Raw genomic sequence first — 24513 nt, forward strand, 5'->3', positions numbered from 1 at the left:
TTCAAATTTTCTTAAAGTGTACTTAGTACCCAGTCCACTCAGAATTTGTTTTAATATTTATTTATTTTTGAGAGAGAGAGACAGAGTGCAAGCAGGGGAGGGGCAGAGAGAGAGGGAGACACAGAATCTGAAGCAGGCTCCAGGCTCTGAGCTGTGAGCACAGAGCCCAATGTGGGCTCGAGCTCACAAACTGTGAGATCATGACCTGAGCTGAAGTCAGACGCTTAACTGACTGAGCCACCCAGGTGCCCCAGAATTTGTTTTAATTTGGAAAAGGATTGAGTTAAATTTCCCTTTTTATTTTATAGATTAATGATTTAAAAAAGATATTTTAAAATGTAAATTATCTTAGTCTAAAATTTAGGTCTAAACAAACTGAGTATTGCTTAAGGTTAATTGACAAAGAAAACAAGGTAAAGAGTGAATATTCACATTAGAATATAATTCATGGTAGTACTCCATGAAATAGCAAGTTCTCCCTGTCAATTTTAAATACATATTCAGCTCATAGTCTAAAGTCCTATCTTCTTTTGATTGCATATGTTACAAGTGAGGTTGGTTCACAGACCTGTTTTCCTCAATAGGAAATGTCAGGGCAGAGATCACCTTTTAAGAAAACTTCTTTAGTGATTTAGTTTAAGAGGTACATGGTAAATGCTTGTTGACTGATAGCATGTTTGTTAAATGCAAATTGAACATTTTATATCAGTACTGTTGGAAAGGAAAGAGCTAGTTTCTCGGCTTCTTTGCTGTGTGACTTCAAACAAGCTCTTTAACATTCGGAACGTTATCAGTGATGCCTACTGAATAGCATTCTGTGCAAACACGGCAATGTAAGCAAAAAAAAAATCCATATAATTTATTTTATTAAATAAATTAAGTTACAACTGTGCAAATATTTTAGACAGCATGCTGTTGAGCACCTTAGCCATGTCAACAAGGCAAACCTTAATAATTTACTCTGAGGATTTGATAGCAAGTAAGAGACCTTCTCCCCTAACGTATTCCATACTCCAACTGTCTTATAAATTCAGACTGGCAACCCTCAAAAGATTCCTTGTTTCTACTGAAATGAAGTTTAATAATAATAAAAAATGAAAAAAAAGACCCGAGAAACTAATACATGCTTCTATAATATCAGAGTTGTTTTTTTCCCACTTTTCCTTATCTGTTGACATTCCCTTGAGCAAAGAAGCTGACTATTTCTTTAGATTTTTGCAATATGTCTACTCTGTACATTTCAAGTCAATGATCACATAACTCCCAAATGACTTGAGTAAGTTTTGGACTAAAAACAAATGTCAGTGCTAAGAGTATGAGAAATAAAAAAGGACTCCACTGGGGGAAGACTGGAGGACACAAAGAAAGAGAATGATGGGGATAGCTAAAAACTATGGTTTTAGTCTCTGCTTGGAGGATAGGAGAGTAGGAAGGAACAGGAAAAATCAGAAAGGCCATAACTCTAGAGCATCCAGCAACAGTCCCTGTAATGAATTCTAAAAATGTGCTCCCCTCAGACACAGATGCTTCTTCAAACCTCCATTCCTTTCAGGTGTGGTGCTAAAAAGATGTATTTTTTAGACATTGCCTATGAGAGCTACTATGGTGCACAGGAACAAAGACTAGATATAGAATTAACTCAAAGGTCAACGTTGTTTGCATATAGGTCTAGGCCATACAACAAAATCACTATCTGTAACCTTACCCTGAATCCTTACCGATTGACACAGCAAAAAAGAAAAAAGGGAGGAGGAAGAACTTAAAACCTTTGGCTGTCATAGTCATGCCTGAAATTGACAGCTTTTCCACCATTTACAAATGAAACGGGTGACAAGTCATTAAAACAAGCAAATTTAATGCAGGTGATATTTTTAATAAATAGTTTTAATAAAAATCTAGAGACTTTATTGACTATTAGAATGGTTCTCTGAAGACTTATTATTGGACATTACTAAAGGGGATCCCTCCCTTCTCCATCCCCACCTCAAGGGTATTTATTATGCCTCCCAGTTATCTGGGTAAGGAAAAAGTGTAGTTTTTCAGATCTCACGATCTGTAGTCACACTATTGTAGGATTGAATCTGATGCAACTGCTTACTAGCTGGGTGGTTTCAGGAAGTGACCCCACTTCTCCATGCTTCAGTTTCCTTGTGTGTACGTAGACAGAACAACAGTACCTGACTTACAGAATTATCAGGAGTGTCACTGAGCTTAATAGCTGACACGTAGATTCCAATAAATGCAGAGTAGTAAATCGAGGGACTGATAGCTTAGGAAAATAGGCTCACCTTGAAAGGTGCACCGGCATGTGGGGCACAAAGACATATGGTGAGCCCCCACCAGGAGTTACTGGATGGTGTAGGTCTGTTATTGGAAGGGAACATGGGAAGGGACAGCCCCATCATGTCCCAAGAAGGGCAGCGAGGACGCAGTCTGCCCAGAACTGCACTTCCTTGCATGGATATTTGTGTAAGCAATAGATTGTTTTAAAGTTTCACTTCCAACTTTTAAATCTCTTGAAGGACTGCTTGTAAGTGAGCTTTACGAACTCAGGGCCAGCCCTTGCCTTCAGGGGTTTGAGGGAATGGAGCGTTGGACTTTGGGGTTTAGTAGAACATTAAAGGGATTGTACATCTCTTTCCTTATGCAGCCCCCAGGCTGAGAGGATCATCTCTCATTTTAAAAAGCTTTCATTTTTCATGGCCCCTTGGTACCTCAGATTCATTTTATATCTGAATTTTATAGCTGTTATTTATTTATTTATTTATTTATTTATTTATTTATTTATTGTGGTAGCCTACATTTATCTTTTCTATGCTTTCCTTTTGTGCTCTCTTTTGGGGTATTGTTTTTTTGGGGGAATGCACTTCAGGTTAGAACCCAGCTAATATGCACTAATGACAAGAATGTCCACTGTGAGTTTTTGAAATTGATGGGTAATAAATCAGCAGACTACTACTTTTTTATTTAAAGTCTTTTAAAAGACTACTTTAACAATTATTTTTAAAAGTCAAGGATACAGCTTTGCAACATGTACTTTAGTAATTTATTTTAACACATGTAATTTAAGAAATGGCAACATGTGGGATGTTTTAAAAGTCTTTTATCAGAGCCTCTCTGAATAAGTTTTTATTGTAGTGAGCCCACAGGTCCAACTTACCATGTTGAAGATGGAGGTTCCAAGAAAGTAACAGAATTAACCAAGATCACTTAATAAATTGTAGCCAATCCAAACATGGAGTCCAGGATCCTTGACCAATGCAGGTTCCTTTATGTGCATCAGAATGACTGAAAAGCTCTTCAGACATGGAATTTTTCCCTTCCCACACTGCAAGAATCCACTTCAGGAATATGGGAAAGAGCCCAGGAATATTCACTTTTATACTTATTTTTAATAATACGATTAATACTATTTTTAATAATCCTGAGGCTGGTGGTCCATGGACAATACTTCAAAAACCATACATTTTTTTATTAAAAAATTTTTTTAATGTTTATTTATTTTTGAGAGAGAGAGGGAGACACTGTATCCGAAGCAGGCTCCAGGCTCTGAGCTGTCAGCACAGAGCCCAATGCAGGGCTGAAACTCACAAACCACGACATCATGACCTGTGCCAAAGTTGGATGCTTAACCGACTGAGCCACCCAGGCTCCCCTTGACAACTATACTTTAAATCCAGTTCAGAGCTCTGAGACAGTGAGTCTCAAGCATTTTTGAAAATGTTTAAAATATTTAAAATCCCCCAAAACTTTTGTTTTTGTACGTATTGTATTAGAAGTGTGAATGAAGATGTTTTTAAAATATTTATTTATAAATTCATTTAAAAATAATAAATCTATTACCTGTTAACATACTGGTTTTGAAAAATAACAATATTTTCTAAACAAAAGGAATTTGGTGGGAAGAGTGGCATAGTTTTATGTTTTTGCAAATGTCTTTAATGATGGGCTTCATAGAAGACAGCTGGATTCTTATATCTGCTTCTGCATTCACTGTTGCAAATGTTGCTTTGAGTTGAAGTATATGAATAAAATTGGGCCCGATACAGATACTTAGTTGGAAAAAGAGAGACTATTTTAATAACCTTTTTATATACTTAGGAATATTCTTTGATACTACAGCAAACACTACACCACAGTGTGGAATCTGAAACCATATTAATGAATGTTTTATATTCTGTCACATTAAAATCTATTGGTCTCGCTTGTATTTTGACTATTCTTTTTACCCATTCCTGATTTAACATCATGTGTTAGTCATTTAGAAAATATTGTTTCACTGAGTTACACAGATCTTCCAAATTATGACATATTTCACTATGCGATATTTTTAAAAAGTCATAATTGTTAATATCACCACAAATATTGTTAGAAAAATCATTAATTCTTGAGACATTGTTAAGCTCATGGTGGCAGATATGATCATTCGGAAGTCCTAATTTTCACCTGAAAGCTCAAATTTACCACTGGAAACAAATATCTAAACTTAGAACAGGGATGTCTGGGTGACTCAGTTAAGCATCTGACTCTTGTTTTGGGCTCAGGTCATGATCTCATGGTTTGTGAGACTGAGCCCCATGTCAGGCTCTATGCTGATAGCGTGGAGCCTGCTTGGGATTCTCTCTCTCTTTCTCTCTCTCAAAAATAAATAAATAACCATTCAAAAAAAGTTAGAACCAAGGCTTGCTTGGTTCATTTTTGCAAAGTCTAAAAAGCCATATTTTATATGTCAGTTGTTCCTCAAATTAAAATAGTGATCCATAAAAAAAAAAAAAAAAAAAAAGTGACCAGTTCAGCTCAGAAGTCAAACAACTGCACTATTGCTTTACTTTAGATTTTGGTCTTCTATGAGCACTTCCTATTTTGTCACAGAGATTTAAAAAAAATGATTTCATAAAATGAATAATTTATTTTTACTTATTCATTTTTTTTTTTTTAGAGAGAGAGCACACATGAACAGGGGAGCAGGGCAGAGGGAGAGAGGGAGAATCGTAAGCAGGCTCCACACTTAGCACAGAGCCCAACACAGGGCTCAGTCCCATGCCTCTCAGATCATGACCTGATCTGAAATCAAAAGTCAGAAGTTCAACTGACTAAGCCACCCAGGCACCCCACAAAATTAATAATTTTGATTGTTTTATCACGGACATTCTTAATTGAAACTACAGCTTGTTTAACTGTAAGAGCAAAACAGTGAAGAATGACGACTAGTACAATTTGGTACCATTGCCTTGATTTGGGTTAAGGTGTCAGCAGCTTGTTTTTGCACTCTCAAGGCAAATGTCAACACTGCCCCCCCCAAAAGGCAATAATGTCTTAGTGTTTTTATGAAACTAGTTTTGACCTTGCAGACCTTGTGAAAAAGTCTCCAGGACTCCAAGGGCCTATGGACCACACTTTGAGAAACACTGCTCTAAAAAAAACTGCTTTGCCATTATTCTAATGTAATCCAGCCTGGGAAATAAAAACACAAATTCAGCAGGTTGTACTCATTTTTACAGGCTCATCTTCCCCCAAAGAGGTAACACATGAATACAATTAATTACCCCATGGTTCCCATTAAGTTAACTAAAACCACCATGTGTTCTTGTAGGGCTGGCAAGTTGGGAATTATGGGAGAAAAATGCATCACCATTTATAGAATGGATGATAACCCAAGTGTCAAATGAGTGTTACAATGTATGGAGGGTCCACATACTACTGTTTTACTCTTGGCTCAATACTAAGGGAGGGATGGGGCGCCTGGGTGGCTCAGTTGGTAAAGCTTCAGACTTCAGCTCAGGTCATGATCTCAAGGTTTGTGAGTTCGAGCCCCGGGCCAGGGTCTGTGCTGACAGCTCAGAGCCTGGAGCCTGCTTTGGATTCTGTGTCTTCCTCGCTCTCTGCCCTTCCCCACTCATGCCATGTCTCTCTCTCTCTCTCTCTCTCTCTCTCTCTCTGAAAAATAAATCAACATTGAAAAAAATATTTAAAAATACTAAGTGAGGGATTAAAAAGAGTTTGGGGGGGGGGCGAGTTTAGGTCACTGTAGCTCTTGAGGCTATTCCCTCACAAAGGAAAATATATTCCTTGGCTAGGCATCAGTGTGTACCATAAGTAATACAGAGCAAAGCCTTCACCCATGGGCATAAGTATTCTGAATTTTGGGGGTTGAGAGAACTGCTATTGAAAAGATAATAATGTGAAGGGGGAGATAAAAATCAATTTCTCTTTGCCCCTTAGGCCTTCATCTGCCAGTGACTGGATGTTACCTTGTATGGCTTTCTCCCTTAAGGCACAAGGACAGAAAGGTACTTCAAACTCAGAGTAAAATTTGAATAGGCTAGACATTTGCCTTCTAGCTGTTCGAGACAGCCCCAACTCCTGAGAGTCATTGAGTCCCTTCCATCTGACACAACTTCTCATAAATGGGAAACTTATTTTTTTTTAAGATTTTAAGTAATCTCTACACTCAACATGGGGCTCAAACTTACAACTCTGAGATCAAGAGTTGCGTGTTCTACTGACTGAGCCAGCCGGGCGCCCCATAACCGGGAAACTTTAATATGTATTTTAGAAATTAAGAGATGTTTAATGACTTTGCAATGAGTTTTCAGATATTGCCTTCAGTCCATGGGTCACCGGTTAGGAGAAAAGGTAAGAGCCCTGGACGCTGGTGTTTTCTCACTTTCTCATTAACTTGTTGTATGTCCTTGAACAGGCTGGGCCCCAAGTCTTCCATCTCATAGATATAATTAGGGGGAATAGACTCTTGAATGCACAAAATCCTGGAGTTGTTAAGTCTTTGGACAATATTATCTACTTCAATCCCCTTTTTGTAAGAGCAAACATAGCCATTGCTAATTTACCACTTACTACAGACAACTGATACCTAAGTGTTATGTACATATTAACTCATGAAAGAGATGGTTATTGATATTACAGTCAGTTATGCTACAATGTGATATATGTGTTCCTAAAAATCACCACTCTAGGCAAAATCATGCAATAAAACACGGGTCTTATGGCAAAGTGGGGTTAGGGTACAATAGGCAAAAAAACTTTTCAGTGTCACATTTTTAAAAAGATAAAAACCCAATGAAAGTGGTATCACAGGGGCACCTCAGTGCCTCAGTCGGTTAAGCGTCCTCACCCCAATCGGTTAAGCGTCCAACTTCGGCTCAGGTCATGATCTCACAGTTCGTGGGTTCGAGCCCCACATCAGGCTCTGTGCTGCCAGCTCAGAGCTTGGAGCCTGCTTCAGATTCTGTGTCCCCTCTCTCTCTGCCCCTCCCCTGCTCCTGCTCTGTCTCTCTCTCTCTCTCTCTCAAAAAGAAAATAAACATTAAAAGTGGTATCACAGTTTTATAGATGTGAGATAGTTAAGAGCTACATAATCACTACAATAAATATGGCACTTTACCTTGAAAAAGACGTGAAGCTTGCTTGTGGGGGTGGGTGCCTACACTCCAGCCACCGTCCACCTGCTCCCAGCTCGCCATCCTGCCTGCAGATAACAAAAGAAATACAAGAAGAGCATCAGAGAAAAGATAAAGAGAGAAACATGACAGAGAATAGAAAGGAAAAATACAAAATAGGCTGAGAAGGAAGAGGGAAAATGAACGAGAGGGAAGGTGTCCGACTGGATGGACAACAGTGGGGCCTGCGCATCTGTGGAGTGTGAGGAAGGGGTATCAGCAATCCAAGCAGCAGCTGCACCAATGCAGCTCCCTGTTCTGGCCAGCTGTGAGTGTTTGTGTGTTCTGCTGGGGCTCCGCTCAGCTGGATGCATTTTCCTGCACACATCCAGCATTTCCTGCTACCAGGCAGGGCACTGTGCTCAACTTCTTTGAATAAATTCATGTTTTCTTGTTTTCTTTTTTAATGTTTATTTATTTTTGAGACACACACACACACACAGCACACTCACACAAGCATGCACGAGTCGGGGAGGGGCAGAGAGAGAGGGAGAGATCTGAAGAAGGTTCTGTGCTGAGATCATGACCTGAGCCGAAATTGGATGCTTAACCAACTGAGCCACCCAGGTGCCCAAATTCATGTTTTCTTGACAGGCATGACAGCAGAATTGACTGTATCTCCAGCTTATGGATGAGTAATGAAAAGAGCAGAAAGACAAATTATGTAAGATTAAACAGTTAAAAAGAGGCAAAACCAGCACTTGCACATAGACTATTAGCACCAAAGGCTATGCTCTCACCCACTGTGCCAGTGTCCTCCCTAAACTCAGCAGGGAAGTAACTGAACCTATAGCCTATGCATTTCAGTCCCCCAATCTAGACGTCTCAAAGCAGGAAAGGAAGCAAACACTGAAAGAAGGTGGCAGCCGACACATGGTTCAGAGTGAGAGAGGGAGAGCAACCAAGTGATCATAACTTTGGACATTGTTCATTCACCATACGGCGAGAATGTTTATTCCCAATATTCTGCTCCAAGACCAGAGCTGAGTTCTCCATGCCTCACAGTCCCAAAAGCATTTTCTAAGACATTCTTATTCTCCTTTAGCTCACAACCAAAAAGTTTGTGTGGGGCCCCCTTAAAATTTTGGAAGAACATAGCAAGGACAAGCATTTTCTTTATCTGTACAGAGTATTTTCTTAGCATGGCTGAGGGAGAGGGTAGGCACTACTCAATGCGCCAGGGCAGTGATATACTGAGAAGGGGCGAGGAGAGCCCAGATTTGTAACATTTGCCAATTTTGTGGAGTAAATACTCCCATCATGGCCAATTTCAAGCTACAAAGATTTACAACCAACTTTCAAAAGTCCTGAATATTTAGCATTCAGTTCTTCCAAGCCAGTAAGAGCAGACTCTGGCACAAGCCCGTAAGCTCCCTGGCTCCCAATGTTAATGGGAACTAGGAGCCAGGATGGATGCCAAAACAATCAATAAGCAAACAGCCACAGTTATAGCCAAGCCATAAAAACAAAAGGATGAATCCCAAGTCCACAACTTACAGATTAGTACACTGAGGCCCAGAGAGGTTATTGAATTTCTCATGACTGCACAGTATGAAGATTAGGTCTCTGGTGTTTGCACTCCTATATCATTTAATAGTCTAAAGCAGTAGTTCTCAAATGTTCACCTGCGTTAGGGTCACCTGGAGGACTGTTAAACCACAGGTCACTATTCCCTACTTCCAGAGTTTCAGATTCAGGAGATCTGGGTTGGAGTTCCAGAAGATTCCCACTCCCTATGTGCACACCCTGCAAAATCATCAACCAACCTTTCAGTTGGGTGAGACTAAGTATGTGATGGGATTTTGCTCCCATAATTAAGCTATGTTACAAGGCAAAAGTGAAGGGGTTTGCAGATGTAATTGAAGGTCCTAATCAGTTGACTTTAAATGAATGAAAAGTGATATTATTTTGTGTGGGCTTTATCTTACCCATGAGCCCATGAAAAGAGAGAGAAATGGAAAGGACGAAAATGCCTTCCTTCAGGGAGAACTGGGAAGGTTTCCTGGAGGAGGGATTTGGTTTGAGCCTCCAAAGTAAGCAGTCTCTCACTAGGGGCTCGCAGGGCAGAGAGAGTATATTGAATGAAGGCCAGGAAGTATGAAGGTAGAGAGGAATTTGGAATAAAAAGCAGGCAACAACAATAGGTATATGCAAGTTGTATTTTGACATCCTAAGTTTGAAGCTTCCTGTAGTGCTTGCTTATGGAAAAAGGTCCCTGAAGGTTGGGAGGGAGGTGAGGGACACAGAGAGGAAGATCAGAGACAGCTATGCAGGAGCCATATTTGAAACAGTGAACACTGGAGACATTACCAGGTAAGAGAAGAAAAGGGCCAAAGAAGAACCACATTTAAAAGCCCAAACAGTGGGGTGCCTGGCTGGCTCAGTCGGTGGAGCTTGCAACTCCTGATCTTGAGGCTGTAAGTTTGAGTCCCATGTTGTGTGCAAAGATTCCTTACAAATAAAATCTTAAATTAAAAAAAAAAAAGCCCAAGCATTGTTTTCTTAGATGTAGACTAAAAACAATCAATGAATCACTACACAGTTAGTATAAGTTCCATACTGAGACCTGAGACCTAAAATCTGGGGTATTTCTGACCTATGGTGGGCTTTACTCACTTCTAAATATTCAGTGCATTAAAAATTAAACTAGAAGTTTTTAAAAATTTTTATTATATAGAGAAAACGCATGAGAGAGGGAGAGGGGCAGAGGGAAAGAGAGAGAATTTCAAGCAGGCTCCACACTTAGCATGGAGCCTGACACAGGGTTCTATCCCCAAGCCTGGGATCATGACCTGAGCTGAAATCAAGAGTTGGATGTTCAGCTGACTGAGCCACCCAAGTGCCCCTAAACTAGAGTGTTTTGAAGGTTATGTTATAACAGTGGTCCCTGGACAAGGAAATTGAGTATCACCTGGAAAAAGAAATATAAGGTCTTAGCCCCCACTCCAGACTTAAAGTTTGCCAGCAATCTGTTTTAATAAGCCCCCCCAGGAGATTCTGTACCACCCTAAAGTTTGAGGAGAAACACTGAATTTGAAAAAGAATGACCATAACAGATAGGCAGAGACTCGGTACTGGTTGCAAAGAGTAAAAGAAGGGTTGTCTGATCTAAGGAATGTTGGCTATCAGGTTATCAGAAAAAAATCAATTTAAATATGAGATAAACACAGAATCATGTTGATAAAATATTCTCAGAACAGACATTACTTTCCTGAAAATATATTGGTTATTTGATCATCTATCATCAAAGCCAATGTTTATATAAACATTAGGAAGTGATAATAATTAAAAAAGACCAAGGAGGTGATTGGAAACCATGAGTTGATCATTGCTCTGTAGAGTTCTAGAACTAGACAACCCCAGATTTATCATAAGAAGATGGGAGAGTAGACATAAGTCACACCTCATGGATCATATTTCCTCACCTCATCCTCCAGCACATCAAACTCAAATATATAGCCCAAGAAATTCTGAAACCAATTTGCCACACATACATCTAGGATAGGACACCCTTAAATGGGTTGTCAGAACTGCATTGTCTCCTTTGTGAGTACTTGGGTTTAAATCATTTACTTACAGAACCTCTTTGAAAGTTTGTTAGAGAGAAATGTAAAACCTCATCATCTTTCTTGTATGTTGCTGTGGCTGATTATTATTATCAACATTTCATGTCAGACAATGCTTTTGGCTGCAAGTGAGAGAAAACCCCACCCAGAACAACATATGCAGTGAGGAATGTAAGTAGGAGCTCGGAGGTAGGGCAGGGGCAGCTCCAAGCCCAGCACCTCAGGTTTCCAGCTCCCCCTGCCCTCCTTTCTGTATTGGCTTCATCCACAGGCTGGCAGCAAGATGGCTCCAGCTGTTCCCATTATCACAGCCAAGCATGACAATGTCCAAAGGAAGAAGAGGGACCAGTTCTTTCTTGTAGCTCTTTTTTAGCACCAAGAAAATCTTTCCCAGAAACCCCCCAGCAGACCTCCGCTCTTGTCTTATTGTCTAGAATTGGGTGACATGCCAGTCTTTCAATGACATGGTTCCCACTAGATGGCTTCAGCAAATCTCTAGGGATTTATTCAATTAAGAGGAGTGGACCATGCCAGATTCGGGGACCCCTAGCTTTCTATGTTTCCTCGGGATGTTTACCAAGTGGAGTTGACATTTAGGCACTTTAATAAAATTATTGAATATTTTTTTCCTTTTTCTACTGGTAAAGATACAATCAGGCACAGTAAGGGTAAATGTACAATAATGACTAGCTGAAACTAACCCTTGGGGTGGAATAGATATTGGAAAGATAATCACTAGTATCACTAGTGATACAACCTTCACAAGCATTTACTATGGATACTTCTATTGTGCTAGAAACTACGTAAACCCTCTACAGGTATTATATCATTGGAAAATAAATCCAGAAGATACGTAGTTTTATTACTTTCATGTTACATGTGAGAAAACTTAGCCTGAGGTCGGTGAATCACTTCAAATTACACACCCAGGAAATACTGAGCCAAGACATAAGCCTATAGACCACTCTGCTATATGGAGAATGCACTTAAAATTACTTTGTAAATTTGAATGTACTGTTAAAATACCAGGACAATTATCAAGATAAGCATGGCATAAACTTCAGCAAAAGGGGAATGGGAAGATAGGAGAGGAGATATCAAGAAAGCATGTTTTTTGTTGCTTTAAATGCATCCAACCTTTTAAGCTCTAAAAATTGTATCCTAAAACATGGAAAAAAGCTGTGTATATGACTTTCACAATGTCATAAAGGTAAAAAGCACCAGAAAACTGAGGAAAAGCAAGTGCCTGAATTTTCAAGGAGAAAAAAGAGTAGATTGTGAACTGCATAATAACAGTTAGTATTTAGAGTGCTTCCTCTACACCTGGAAGTGTTCCAACGATTTTGTGATGTAGAATTATTATTCTCTGCATGGTATAGATGAAATACTGAACTCATGGGGCTTCCGAAAGGATTAAGTAAGTGGTTAGATAAGTAAAGTGTTTGGAATAATTCCTGGCACATAGTAAAACCCTCCATAAATATAGGCTGTTACTGTTACGGAGAAACCAAAGTTCTCTGTTTTGTGCCTGCAGTGTGCCATCTTTATTTAACTTATTTAATTTATATTTATTTGATTTATAGCCATCACCTGCTTTTCTAATTATTTTCCTTTAGCAATACTTGGTAGCAATAGTGTGTATCAAAGGAGAGTACAATGTTAGTAGATTGCAGGTGAAAAAACAGGCAAACAGATTAAGCAATTGCTGTGAGATTCTGTGATTTGGTTAGTTGAAGCAGGGTTAGCACCACTAACAGTAGGACATGAGAGCTCTTAATGCTTCTCGCTCTGACTCCCTGGAATTAAGTACACCTGAATCCAGCCGCTTCAGCAGTCTGAGGCCAAGGAGCTGAACTCCTCAGCCGAGCTTAAATTGCTGATCTGTTATTTACTAAACTATTCTTTTTTTCCTTCCCTTTGTGTCTCTGGCCTTTGTCTGCAAGTAGTCATAAAAGTTTCATATAATGACAGGTAAGGGACTAAGAAAAGATGCAGGCATATGAAATCTGACACTCGAAAGATGTATTTGTCCTGCAATATGCTTCAAACAAAGCATTTTGCTGGGCATTAAAACAATAACACTGAAAGAACCCCGGCTCCTGCCAATGCTGAATTATTTTAGCACAAGAGCCATTTTGCCTCACCTCATAAAAATAGGTGTGTTTGGTTCTTAGACACATTTGAATCTTTGGAGTGTCTGAATAGTTCAAAAATGAAAAATGTTGCAAATTCTCAGGTGTGAGGACACTGGTTTTCTTGGTTTGCTTGGACAGTAATTTAGACCTTTTTAATTGTGGGTCTTATTAGCATACATTTCCCACTAGGTGGCTGCAATAAATTTCTAGAGATTTATTCTATTAGGAAGAGTGGACTGTAAAAAAATAAAAAAGGAAGAGAGGACCATGCCAAATTCACGGGCCCCTAGCTTTTGTAGGTTTTCCTGAGATGTTTACCAAGTAGAGTCAGCATTTAGTCATTTTCATAAAATTATTGAATATTTTTCCTTTTTTTTTTTTTTTTAACCAGTTAAGGTATTATGGGGGGTGGCTGAGTGGCTCAGTTGGTTCAATGTCTGACTTTGGCTCAGGTCATGATCTCGCAGTTCATGAGTTCAAGCCCCGCATCAGGCTCTGTGCCGACAGCTCAGAGCCTGGAGCCTGCTTCAGATTCTGTGTTTCCCTCTCCCTCTGCCCCTCCCCTGCTCATGCTCTGTCTCTCTCTCTCTCTCTCAAAAAAATTTTAATAAAAAAAGATATTAATTGTGAATTCAATTGCTTTCTTTTCCCCTAATCTGAAATCACTTTTGTCCTCCTAAATGTATTTCTCTACTAATGTAATCAAAGATCACCTCATAAAGCAACCTGTACAGCTGATCCTCCAACATGTGAAAATTGTAGGCAACAATGATCTGGATAATATAAAAGCAAAAGGGGAAATTTTAACTTTATTAATTTATATTATTGAAACCAAGAAGCTAGGCCCTTTATCAGGGGAGAGAATGTTGGTTGGTCCCACTTATGGCTCTCTTCACCTTCCCCACTCCCAGACCAAAAGAACCAAAGAGCTTGCTGGGAGGGATGGTAAGGGTGACCTACCCACTCCCATAGCTAATCAAAAACAGGTACAAAATCCCATCAAATGTTATCTATTGTTATACCAAAGTTAAGTAATAATAGTATTCCAATCCACTTAGGGCCCTCAGGGAGGCAAAGATTTTCAACTAACTTCCTTCATTAATTTGGGTTGTCTCTGATTTCCACTTTTAGATATAAGGCCTTACTCCTAAACTCTCAGGTAGCCTCCATGACCTCACTTATGAGAGAGTATCTCCCTTGAGCCCTCTCCCTGTATCTTCTCTTGTCTCCTTCAGAAGTATGTCAGGCTCCATAACCATTTTTCACCTGCCATAACCCACCACCAACAGGCAGACCTTGTCTTGTGTCCTGCTTCTGCTGATGGTTGTAGTCAATAGGTACCATCCAGTTCCTCTAACACATTGCAGGAGAAGGGGGAGCTTCAAATCCCATGAATGGATAGAAAGAAGAGGCTGTCAAAGAGACCAGGTCTAAGAGTGGAAACATCTAGCAATCATTCAGACACTTCATAATGCAAAGGTTTATTGCCTTAGAACATCCAGTGTGACACATCAGTGTCTGTCTCCTGTCCCTCAGTTACGTTAGAAACAGCTCCTTTCTATTCCCTCCTATTCCCTCTCCAAGCATTGAAAAGGAACTGGTTCCATGAGTTGACAGATGGGGGGATGGAGATTGGGAAGAGATAATCCTTCCCAGAATATTATATCACCTTGGGAATCCCTACCTTCACATGCATCACTGACTACAAAATAAGTTGCTTTATTACAGCATTAAATATATGTTATATCATATTTCTACATATACAAAAGCAAATGGGACAGAATAGAAGTGTTTGTGTGGCAGTACACACAGATTTCCTTCTTGCCCCCACCTACTAAAACTATCCTGAAACTTCCAGGTGATACCCTGTCTTCTTCAGCCTTGTGAAGTGGATGAGTTCTTTCTCACTATAAGAAATGCTAAGTTTAGGGGCACCTGGGTGGTTCAGTCAGTTAAGCATCTGACTCTTCATTTTGGCTCAGGACATGATCTCACATTTCGTGGGTTAGAGCCCCTCATTGGGCTCCTCACTGACAGCGTGGAGCCTGCTTAGTAGCCTCCCTCTGTCTCTCTCTCTCTCTCTCGCTCTCGCTCTCTCAAAATAAATAAAGAAACTTTAAAAAAAAAACAAAGGCTAAGTTTATTTACACAATGAAGGACTTAGAGAGAAGTGAAATAGTAAGAGAAACTCAGAACATTTTTTTGCAAAGTTCAAAGAAAAAGGTGGCAGTGCAGATAAAGAGATAGGGCCTTGGATAGAGAACTATATATGTGAATTCCTTTCAGTTTTCTTTGTAAGAGGCAATCATAAGGAATAGAATTCCATACCAACTATTTTTGGCTATTAAGTGTGCCTTCACTCATATTTTTAAAAAACAGCTTTGCTGAAATGTCAGTCATGAGTCATGCATTTTGCCATTTTAAATCATACAATTCAATGGTTCTTAGGATATTGACAGAGTTCTGCAACATCACCATTATTTAATTTCAGAATATTTTCATTACCCAAAAGGAAACACCATACTCACAGTAACTCCCCATTACCCCCTTCCCCAGCCCTTGCAACCATAATATACTATTTATTTCTATGTATTTGTCTATTCAGTCATATTATGTAATGGAATATTATAATATTTGGCTTTTTGTGATAATCTAGTAACATAATAATCTCCCTGAGCATAAGAATTTCAAGGATCGTCCGTGTTGTAGCATAGATCAGTACTCCATTCCTTTATACGACTAAATCATATTTCATTGTGTGGATATACCACACTTTGTTTATCATCCATTAATGGGCATTTGCTTCTACTCTGGGGCTATTACAAATACTGCTGGTGTGAACATTCATGTACAGGACATATGGTTTCAATTCTCTTTGGTATATACCTAGGAGTATAGATGCTAGGTCATATTTTAACTCTATGTTTAGCATTTTGAGAAACTTCCAAACTGCTGCACTATTTTACATTATCATCACCAATATGTGAGAGTACCAATTTTATCACCTCTTTGCTAAAACTTGTTATTGTACATCACTTATACTATAGACATCCTAATCATTTTGCAGGGCGTTTTGATGTGCATTTCCCTAATGTCTACTAATAGTGAGCATCATTTCACGTGGTTGTTGGTCATTTGTGTATTTTCTTAAGATAAATGTCTACTAACATCCTTTGCCCATAATTAAATGGGTTATTTGTCTTTATATATTCTGGATACAAGTCCCTTTTCAGACACATGATTTGCAAACACTTTTTCCCATTCTGTAGTTTGTGGAAAGCTTCCAGTTTTTCACCATTAAGTATGACATTAGATGTGTGGTTTTTGTGGATGCCCTTTATCAGGAGAGAAAATTCCCTTCTGTTCTTAGTTTGTGTGTACATGCCTGCGTGTGTGCATGTGTGTATATATGTGTCCATCATGAAAGTGTATTGGAATTTGTCAAATGTTTTTTTCTGCATCTGTTAAGATGATCATGGGGGTTTTTTGGTCCTTCGTTTTATAATATGGCATATTATATTATGTTAATTGATTTTTGTATATTGAACCAGTTTGCATTCCCACGATAAATACCACTTGGTCATGTTTATATTATTTTTATGTGGATTCAGTTTGGTAGTATTTTGTTAAGGATTTTTTACATATATATTCATAAAAGATATTGGTGTATAGTTTTCTTGTGATTCTTGTCTGGTTTGGCCATCAAGATACTAGTGGCCTCAAAGAACAAATTATGGAGTATGCCCCATCTTTAATTATTTGAATTTTGTGAAGGACTGGTGTTAACTCTTCTTTAAACATTTAGTAAGACTGACCACTGAAGCCATCTGGCCTGGGATTTTCCAGGTAGGAAACTTTAAAATTACTAATTCAATCTTTTACTTGTTATATGTTTCTTCAGATTCTCTGTTCCTTCTTGAATCAATTTCAATAGTTCCTGTCTTTCTAGGAATTTGTCCATTTCATTTATGTTATCTAATTTGTTGGCATGTCTTCTATATGACATGCACAGTTTCAGGTTCTAGGGATAAGGGGTGAGCAAGACACAATTCTTTGCCCTTATGGAGCACACATTCCCTCATCAGAGAAGTGGACAAAAAGTAAAAAAATAAGTTATATAATACATAATGCCAAAAAGATTTTTGATTATTGAGTACGTTTCAATATATTATAGCTATCTATACCTGTTAGATATTATATTCCAATTGTATTAAGTTAATAAATGAGTATAACATGATGGTAGGATGTCTATCAGGTTAAACACATTCTCATAATGTATTTCCTTTCATACATCAAACTCATACAATGAATAAATTTGCATATGTATTTTACTTTTTAAATTAAAGTATGCCCACAAAGATACTAACTGGTCAATTAAGACAATTCCTTGAGATGAGGGACTAGTCAAGTCAAAACAGCTATCTTAAATGGCTAGCTGTTGTGGTGGCACTTAATCCCATTATACGGTTTATATGAAGTAGTTTATCAGTGGTCCCACTTCAGTTCAGTCAAAATGAAATGGATATAGCCTGACTGAACAGAAGGCTGTCAACTTGATAGACTGTACATACTGTGCAGCTCTGGGCAAGCCATTTGCATTATGTCATAATGGTCTATGAGTCAGGGCTCACCTCAGCACCTTGGACAGCACCTGGCTAAGTTCTCATGTTAGCACAAGAAAAAATATTAACTTTTAATTACTAAATTATTTATTAACACAATCTCATTATCCACAATAACACTTTAAGGTAGATATGTCATTTTCCTGTATTTACAGATGAAGACACTAAAGCTCTGAGACATAGTCACAGAGCTAATAGGTGGCTGAGGTGGAATTGGAACCCAGAAAATTTTATCTCAAGACGATATGTAAGGGCTTTTTACATATATAATCCGTTACTTATTAGGGAGGCAGGAAAATATAGATTATATATGTAAAAAGCCCTTAATTTGGCAGTTAAATGTGGCTAATCTCACTTCCTCAAGTTACACTAATTAAGAAATTTGCAAATGTAACTTATTTTAAAAATTCAGTTTGTGTCCACCAAGCTATGAATTGGTCAATTAAGACAACTCATGAGGAAGGGAAAGTCAGAATAAGTCAAAACAGCTATCTTCTTTCTAAGCCACTTCTGTCTAAACATCTTTATTTTTGTGCCCATCCTCAGAAGCAGCATTTTCATAGACCTCCTGAGAAGACACATTATGCTAGAGCCATTGGTGGATCCAGAATAACCCTGAAGGTAATGGTCAAAGCTGAAACACATCAGCAATTCCTATTCCCACAGATAATCCATGTGAATGTAATGGCACCCCAACTCTCCTCAACTACTACCACAGTATGACATCATCAGCTTTTCTCCATTAAAACATATCATTAAAAGATTCAAAATACTGTATTTAATTATCTACAACCTGTGTAAAATGGAGTAAAAGTCACTCAATCTATGTACTTCTGAATTACATATACCTATTTTAAGTGGTTCACCATGTTTCTGGTCCCTCTGAGTTTCTTAAGAAACCAAGATGGGGGTGGCTAGACTGTTTCTAGAACAATTAAGAATGGTCTTGCTGAAGGCTTGTTCATCTATTGTTGGTCATTACTTATAACAAACTCAAAGTCTTATAACAACACAGAAGACATTCTTTCCTTAAAATATTAGAAAGCAATACTCAGTACAAATTCACCTTCACATACTACTAGTAAACAAATAAATACAACCTCAAACATGAGGACTGAATCAAGTGGAATAATCTGTTGTCAGGCCACTTCTTGGTATTCTTACACTGAGAGGCTCACTTCTATCTTAAAGCAAAACAAACACTATGTTTTGGTCAAGTGTATTGTGCTTGCACTGCCTGTGTAATTCACAATTAACATAATAAGGGCACTCGGTTCTCTGGCTGCACTATGACAAATACATCTGATGAGCTTGTGGGAGAATGTTTGCAAGCACCATCAGTCATTGTCTGGAGATTTATGATCCACATATAAGATCAACAGTCTGGTGCACACTGATTATTTTACTGCTGAGCTGCACCATCTGTCTCCACCCAGGAATCTTAAAGATTTCTTAGATAATGTTGCAGGATCATCTTTTAAGAGGCATTGTCAATGGCCCTCCAACCCCTTTTGACTAAAGCAAAATTGATATGGGTGTGCTGACCAATGAATCTCAGAAATTAAAGGACTTAACTACAAATAAATATCCTATCCATAAAAATAAGCTTTTCCTAACAGGTTTAGCAAAGGGAAAAAGAAAGTGCACTCCACAGTATCTGAAGACTAAATTAGACATCTGAAGACTAAATTAGACATGCCAATATCTACTCTGGTTATAGATTTAAGGATATAACATGTAAATTTTGATGCAGTAATTCTGCCTTGCTAAAATAAACCATTACTGATTTAAAAGATGGCATGAGAGCTGTGCTTAGCTACAGTGACAGAGACCATGCTTACCAAATACTCATGTGCTCTTTCTATGGTGGCAACTTTAAAAATTATTTGGCATAACATTCTTAGGGTATGTTTTTCTAAAGATTGGCCGACATCTTAATTATGTATTTTCCCATTCCTCTTGTAGTCAGGTTAGGACCATATGATTAAGTTGACCAATGGACTCTGACTGTATCCCTTCCAGACTGAGGCATGTAGGAGCTGGTATGCCTTCATCACTCCCTTTCCCAGAGGAGTCACCCTTGGAGAGCATACACAGATGTCATAGAATATGGAGGCCAGCCTGGCCAACACTGGGCTGTGATGAGAGCGAGAAATAAACTTTTATTGTGTTAACCCCCTGAGATTCAAAGTTATTTGTTTCAATTAATTGCTCTGAATAATACAGCCACAAATATCAGGTGGCATTGAGATTTTTCACCACTAAGAACAAATCTTATTTTCACTACCAAATGGAATAAATCAGGAAAGAAGTTTTTGTCTTATCGAAGAAGTTAAAGTTTTATAGCTATTCTATGTATTGCCTTTTAAAACTACGCTGATCACAAGGGTCTTTGGGTACTTTGTTTCTAAAGATCAGTTTTTACCTTAAATATGTTGAGAGATATGCAAAATAGATCTCTGTCCAGTTATTGTTATTTCAGTCTTATTAGGTTGGAAGAATAATATCTAATTCAAGTACCCTGAGCTACCTCCAAACCATGGTAAGCTACCTACTTTGCAAGAGCTTTAATGTCAAATACTTCCTTGATCCATCTTTTGTGGCTGGGCATATCATATTAATTGCCTGGACTCAAATGCAATAAGGACCGGGTGGCCAGGAGAGAAGGGCAGAGGAACCTAAGCTTTTAACAAGCTGCCACCAGGAGCTATCTCCCCATAAAGAATAAACTTTATGGAGAAATCTCATTGTTATTTCAGAAGGCATCTGTCACATTATCTTAGCCACAATAGGTGAAACACAATGAAGCAATTATTTGCAAGAAGGCCTTGGCCATAAGCTATGTTTGGTGACCCAGAAATGATTACGGTATTGTCAGGGTTGTAAAAGACTATGGTATATGTAAAAATACTGCCTATAACTCATCACAGGAAATCATCTTCCCTGGGATGTAACTAAGGAGTTTTGATCAGGAATATATGTCAACTTCCTATATCTACTCTAGATGGAGAAATCTCCACTTTCAAAGATGTCTCAAAATGTTTTCCCATTATCCACTGAGTTTTTGTGTGTCTTCTTTTTTCCATAATGGCAGCTTTACTGATGCATTAAGGTATACAAAAAGGGATCCTGCCTCAGTATGGAGGATACAACAATGAATGGGGAATCAGCAATTTTACCAAGCTCAAGGGGAACTACATGGAACTAAGCATTTCCCCCTCCATAGGTTTCTGTCCTTGTAGATATCCATTGCATAATACTCCTGGACTCTCTCACTTCTTCTTCTTCCCCCAGTAAAGGATGAATTTCTTATATGCTGAGTAACTTTAGGAGCAGAAACTATGACTCTGTAACTTAGTCCCTCCTTCCCCTTTTTTCTCTTTGGGATTTGTCTGGTTGTAGAGAAGATGTGCCAAAAGGTAAACTTAGTGGCAAAGTTTCTGTCCCTGCAGGAGGAGGTTACAGTTTTCTTGTGCCACCTGTGACAGGTAGATAAATTGCTCAAATTCTGAGATTCGGCATTAGGAAATTCTCTCTTGTCACACACCTAAGTTATATCCTTCAATGCAACATTAATCAGCAATAAACCTATACTTGTATCTTCTTTTGTCTGACTCCTTTATCCTCTGGTTCAGAACTTGTATGGGGGAAGAGGTGTGCCACCCCAGGCCAGAAATCCACATCCCAAACTGGAGGAATATGTGCAGAAGGCAGTTTGAAAAGTCCCAAACAGGCCCTAAACAATTTTGATTCTTGGTATTAGTCAACTGAACCCAACTCAAGCTGGGGAGGGGAAGGGGGGAGGGATAGAGTTTCACATGAAGATACAGTACCGTTTCATTGAACTCAGGGCAGAAAAAGCTGTTGGACCTCAGGCAGGAACTGGAACCAGGAAATGAGAGCCCAAATGGGATCTTTCCACCTCTTGTCTTGACATCCCTGTGTACTTGTTCCATTCTTCTTTCTCTGCTTCTCTAGACCACACAGGGGTGTGTGTGTGTGTGTGTGTGTGTGTGTGTGTGTGTGTGTGTGAGAGAGAGAGAGAGAGAGAGAGAGAGAGTGAGAGAGAGAGAGAGAAAGAGAGAGAGACAGAGAGACGGTGTCCACAATGATCCAATCAATTGTAACCATGAGGAGAAAAATCACACAGAATATTGTGTCTATTGTATCAATAAATCAATAATGTAGCTTATCAAATAAACTGTTAGGAATGGAAAACAGCTGTATGAGGTTTAAGGAAGTGTAAAGCAGGTGGATGGGAGATAGAGACTGCAATTTAGGTATTATAGCACTGGTAGTCTGTGCTGAGGGCACTAGTGAGATGTGTGGTCCTTTACGTGTTATAAGCCCATCAGTATAGTTTCATTAATTATAAACTAACATTATTATTAATTATAGTTTTATGAAGTTATCTTTTAAAACAGTAGGAGAGAAGAATTATAAGACAGGCAATTTCTGGGGTGTCTGGATGACTTAATCAGTTCAGCGTCTGACTCTTGATTTTGACTCAGGTCATGACCTCATGGTTCATGGGTTCGAGCCCTGCATCAGGCTCTGTGCTGAAAGCTCGGAATCCTGCTTAAGATTCTCTCTCTCTCCCTCTCTCTCTCTCTCTGCCCCTCCTCCACTTGTTCCCTCCCCCTTTGCAAAATAAATAAGTAAACTTTTTAAAAAATGCAATTTCAACCCAAAAGTTCATGTCTCTTTAGCTCTGACAAATTTTCTTCTATTATTTCTTAACAATATCTTCTTGTTTCCCTTATTTTCTTTTCATGAAGTCCATAGTAGTGAGATTTGCTGTCTCTTTGCAGATTTGCTCTGCTATGTGAACTCTTCTGTTATCTCATCAACAATATTTTCACTTTCCCAGAGCTCCTTCTTGTTCTCTGTTCCTTTTCCACATAAGTACTATGTTCTTAATTTATGGGTATGCTATATTTTATTAATTTATTAATTTAAAAAGTAATACATGCTCCTGGGACAAAACTCCATAGTTTAAAAAAGTGTACAGTGACAACTAAGCTCTCTCTCATCTGGCTCCCAGCCCTAGAGATGACCTAGTTATTAATTTCTTAGGAATCCCTCAGAGATATTTCATGAACTTTAAAAATATACATACACTACAAAATACATTATTGAATCTCTCTGAAAATGTAAGTTCAGTTTTGCTTTTCTTTTTTTATTCTCTTCTCTTTCCTAAATTATCTCATATTTATGGGGGATCAGATATTCTCTTTATCTTAGACCCCGATTTCATGATTACGGTTTTCTTCACATGACTTGTTGTCCAGTCACATATAAACATGGATCAGATTACTCTTTCTGTGCAGCAAATATGGATTTTCTCCTCTTGCAAATGTTAGTATATTGTCTTGATCATTCTCACCCTGAGATGAAAAGCTTCCTGGGAGCTATGTTTATGTGTGGCAATGGTGATAGAGAGAGGGTGGCAGGAGCCAATACAAAGGGCTGATTTTAAAATAAGTGGTTGAGAGGTAGCCTGGGTGGCTCAGTTAAGCATCTGGCTCTTGATTTTGGCTCAGGTCATGATATCCCGGTTTATGGGGATTGAGCCCCATGTCAGGAATCCCTGCTTGGGATTCTCTCTCTCTCCTCCCTCTCTGCCCCTCCTCCACTCGTACTCTCTTTCTCTCAAAATAAATAAACATTTAAAAAACAAAATAAATAAATTTTAAAAAATAAAATAAAATAAGTAGTTGAGAGCTGGTCTATGTGCTGGTGGTCAGATGAATGAACAGAGGGGCCAGAATCTGCCCAGCAGTCTTCTGTCAGGCAGTTCTTTCTATGTGTTTCTAACTCTCTAGAACACAGAGTTCTAATTAATGTCTGTTTTCCATCTTCCTCCTCCCTCCCACATTCCACCCCTGCCAACTCCTAGCCCAGAGTCTCTCTGGGTTTTGGTTGGCCGTTCAGCTCTCTCCATAGGATTGTCTTTCTTTGCATTTACACACAGCTTCCACCAACTTGTAATGGTCATTAGTATCATCACCAGATGAAATCTCCCACCTGCTGGCGGTTCCCTCCAGTACATGGTGCTTGGAAAAAGTTCTGGGCACTAGGACATAACGCAGCATAAGCACTCCAGACTCGCCTGTTATGAAATGTGTTTAGTAACGTAAAAGGATAGCCCACAGTGGGGGGTGGGTGTTTCTCCACAGAAGGTATTTTTTAATGTGAAGAGATTGTCAGTCTGTTCTTGTGGATTTGGAGACACATTTGGGGCAGGGGGAGCCCCAGAACAGAGGCAGGAGAGGAAAGCTATTTTTATTCATCTGTTCCTATATTTCCCCCCATGCCCCATCTGGAAGACTGGTATTTTCCTGAGAGACATCTGGCAGTCCTGTCTGTTCTTGGGTTCCTTAGTAGTTTAAACAACACAGAAAAGGCACTGTTGTTATTATTTCTTCCCTGTAAGTACAGCATCCTGAGGGGTGCCTGGGGGGCTCAGTCAGTTAAGTGTCCCACTTCAGCTCAGGTCATGACCTCATGGTCCATGAGTTGTAGCCTTACATCAGGCTCTGTGCTGACAGCTCAGAGCCTGGAGCCTGCTTCGGATTCTGTGTCTCCCCCTCTGTCCCTCCCCTCCTTGCACTCTCTCTCTCTCTCTCTCTCTCTCTCTCTCTCTCTCAGAAATAAAAATAACCATTAAAAAACTTAAAAAAAATACAGCATCATGCACTGTTTGCAGCTCTCTGGATATTATCATGGCTCC

The 24513-nt window shown here is 39.0% G+C and overlaps 1 protein-coding gene across 1 annotated transcript in view; it reads right to left on the reverse strand.

Moving 5' to 3' along the window:
• RELN (reelin) overlaps positions 1-24513 on the reverse strand; it is a 579194-nt gene that overhangs the window by 553671 nt on the left and 1010 nt on the right. Inside the window, exon 2 of the mRNA XM_053218590.1 lies at positions 7403-7486. Coding sequence (XP_053074565.1) covers positions 7403-7481 — 79 coding nt within the window. The 5' untranslated portion in view covers positions 7482-7486. The remainder of the gene's footprint in view (positions 1-7402; positions 7487-24513) is intronic.

Source organism: Acinonyx jubatus, chromosome A2 (assembly GCF_027475565.1).
Source record: "Acinonyx jubatus isolate Ajub_Pintada_27869175 chromosome A2, VMU_Ajub_asm_v1.0, whole genome shotgun sequence".
NCBI lineage: Eukaryota > Metazoa > Chordata > Mammalia > Carnivora > Felidae > Acinonyx > Acinonyx jubatus.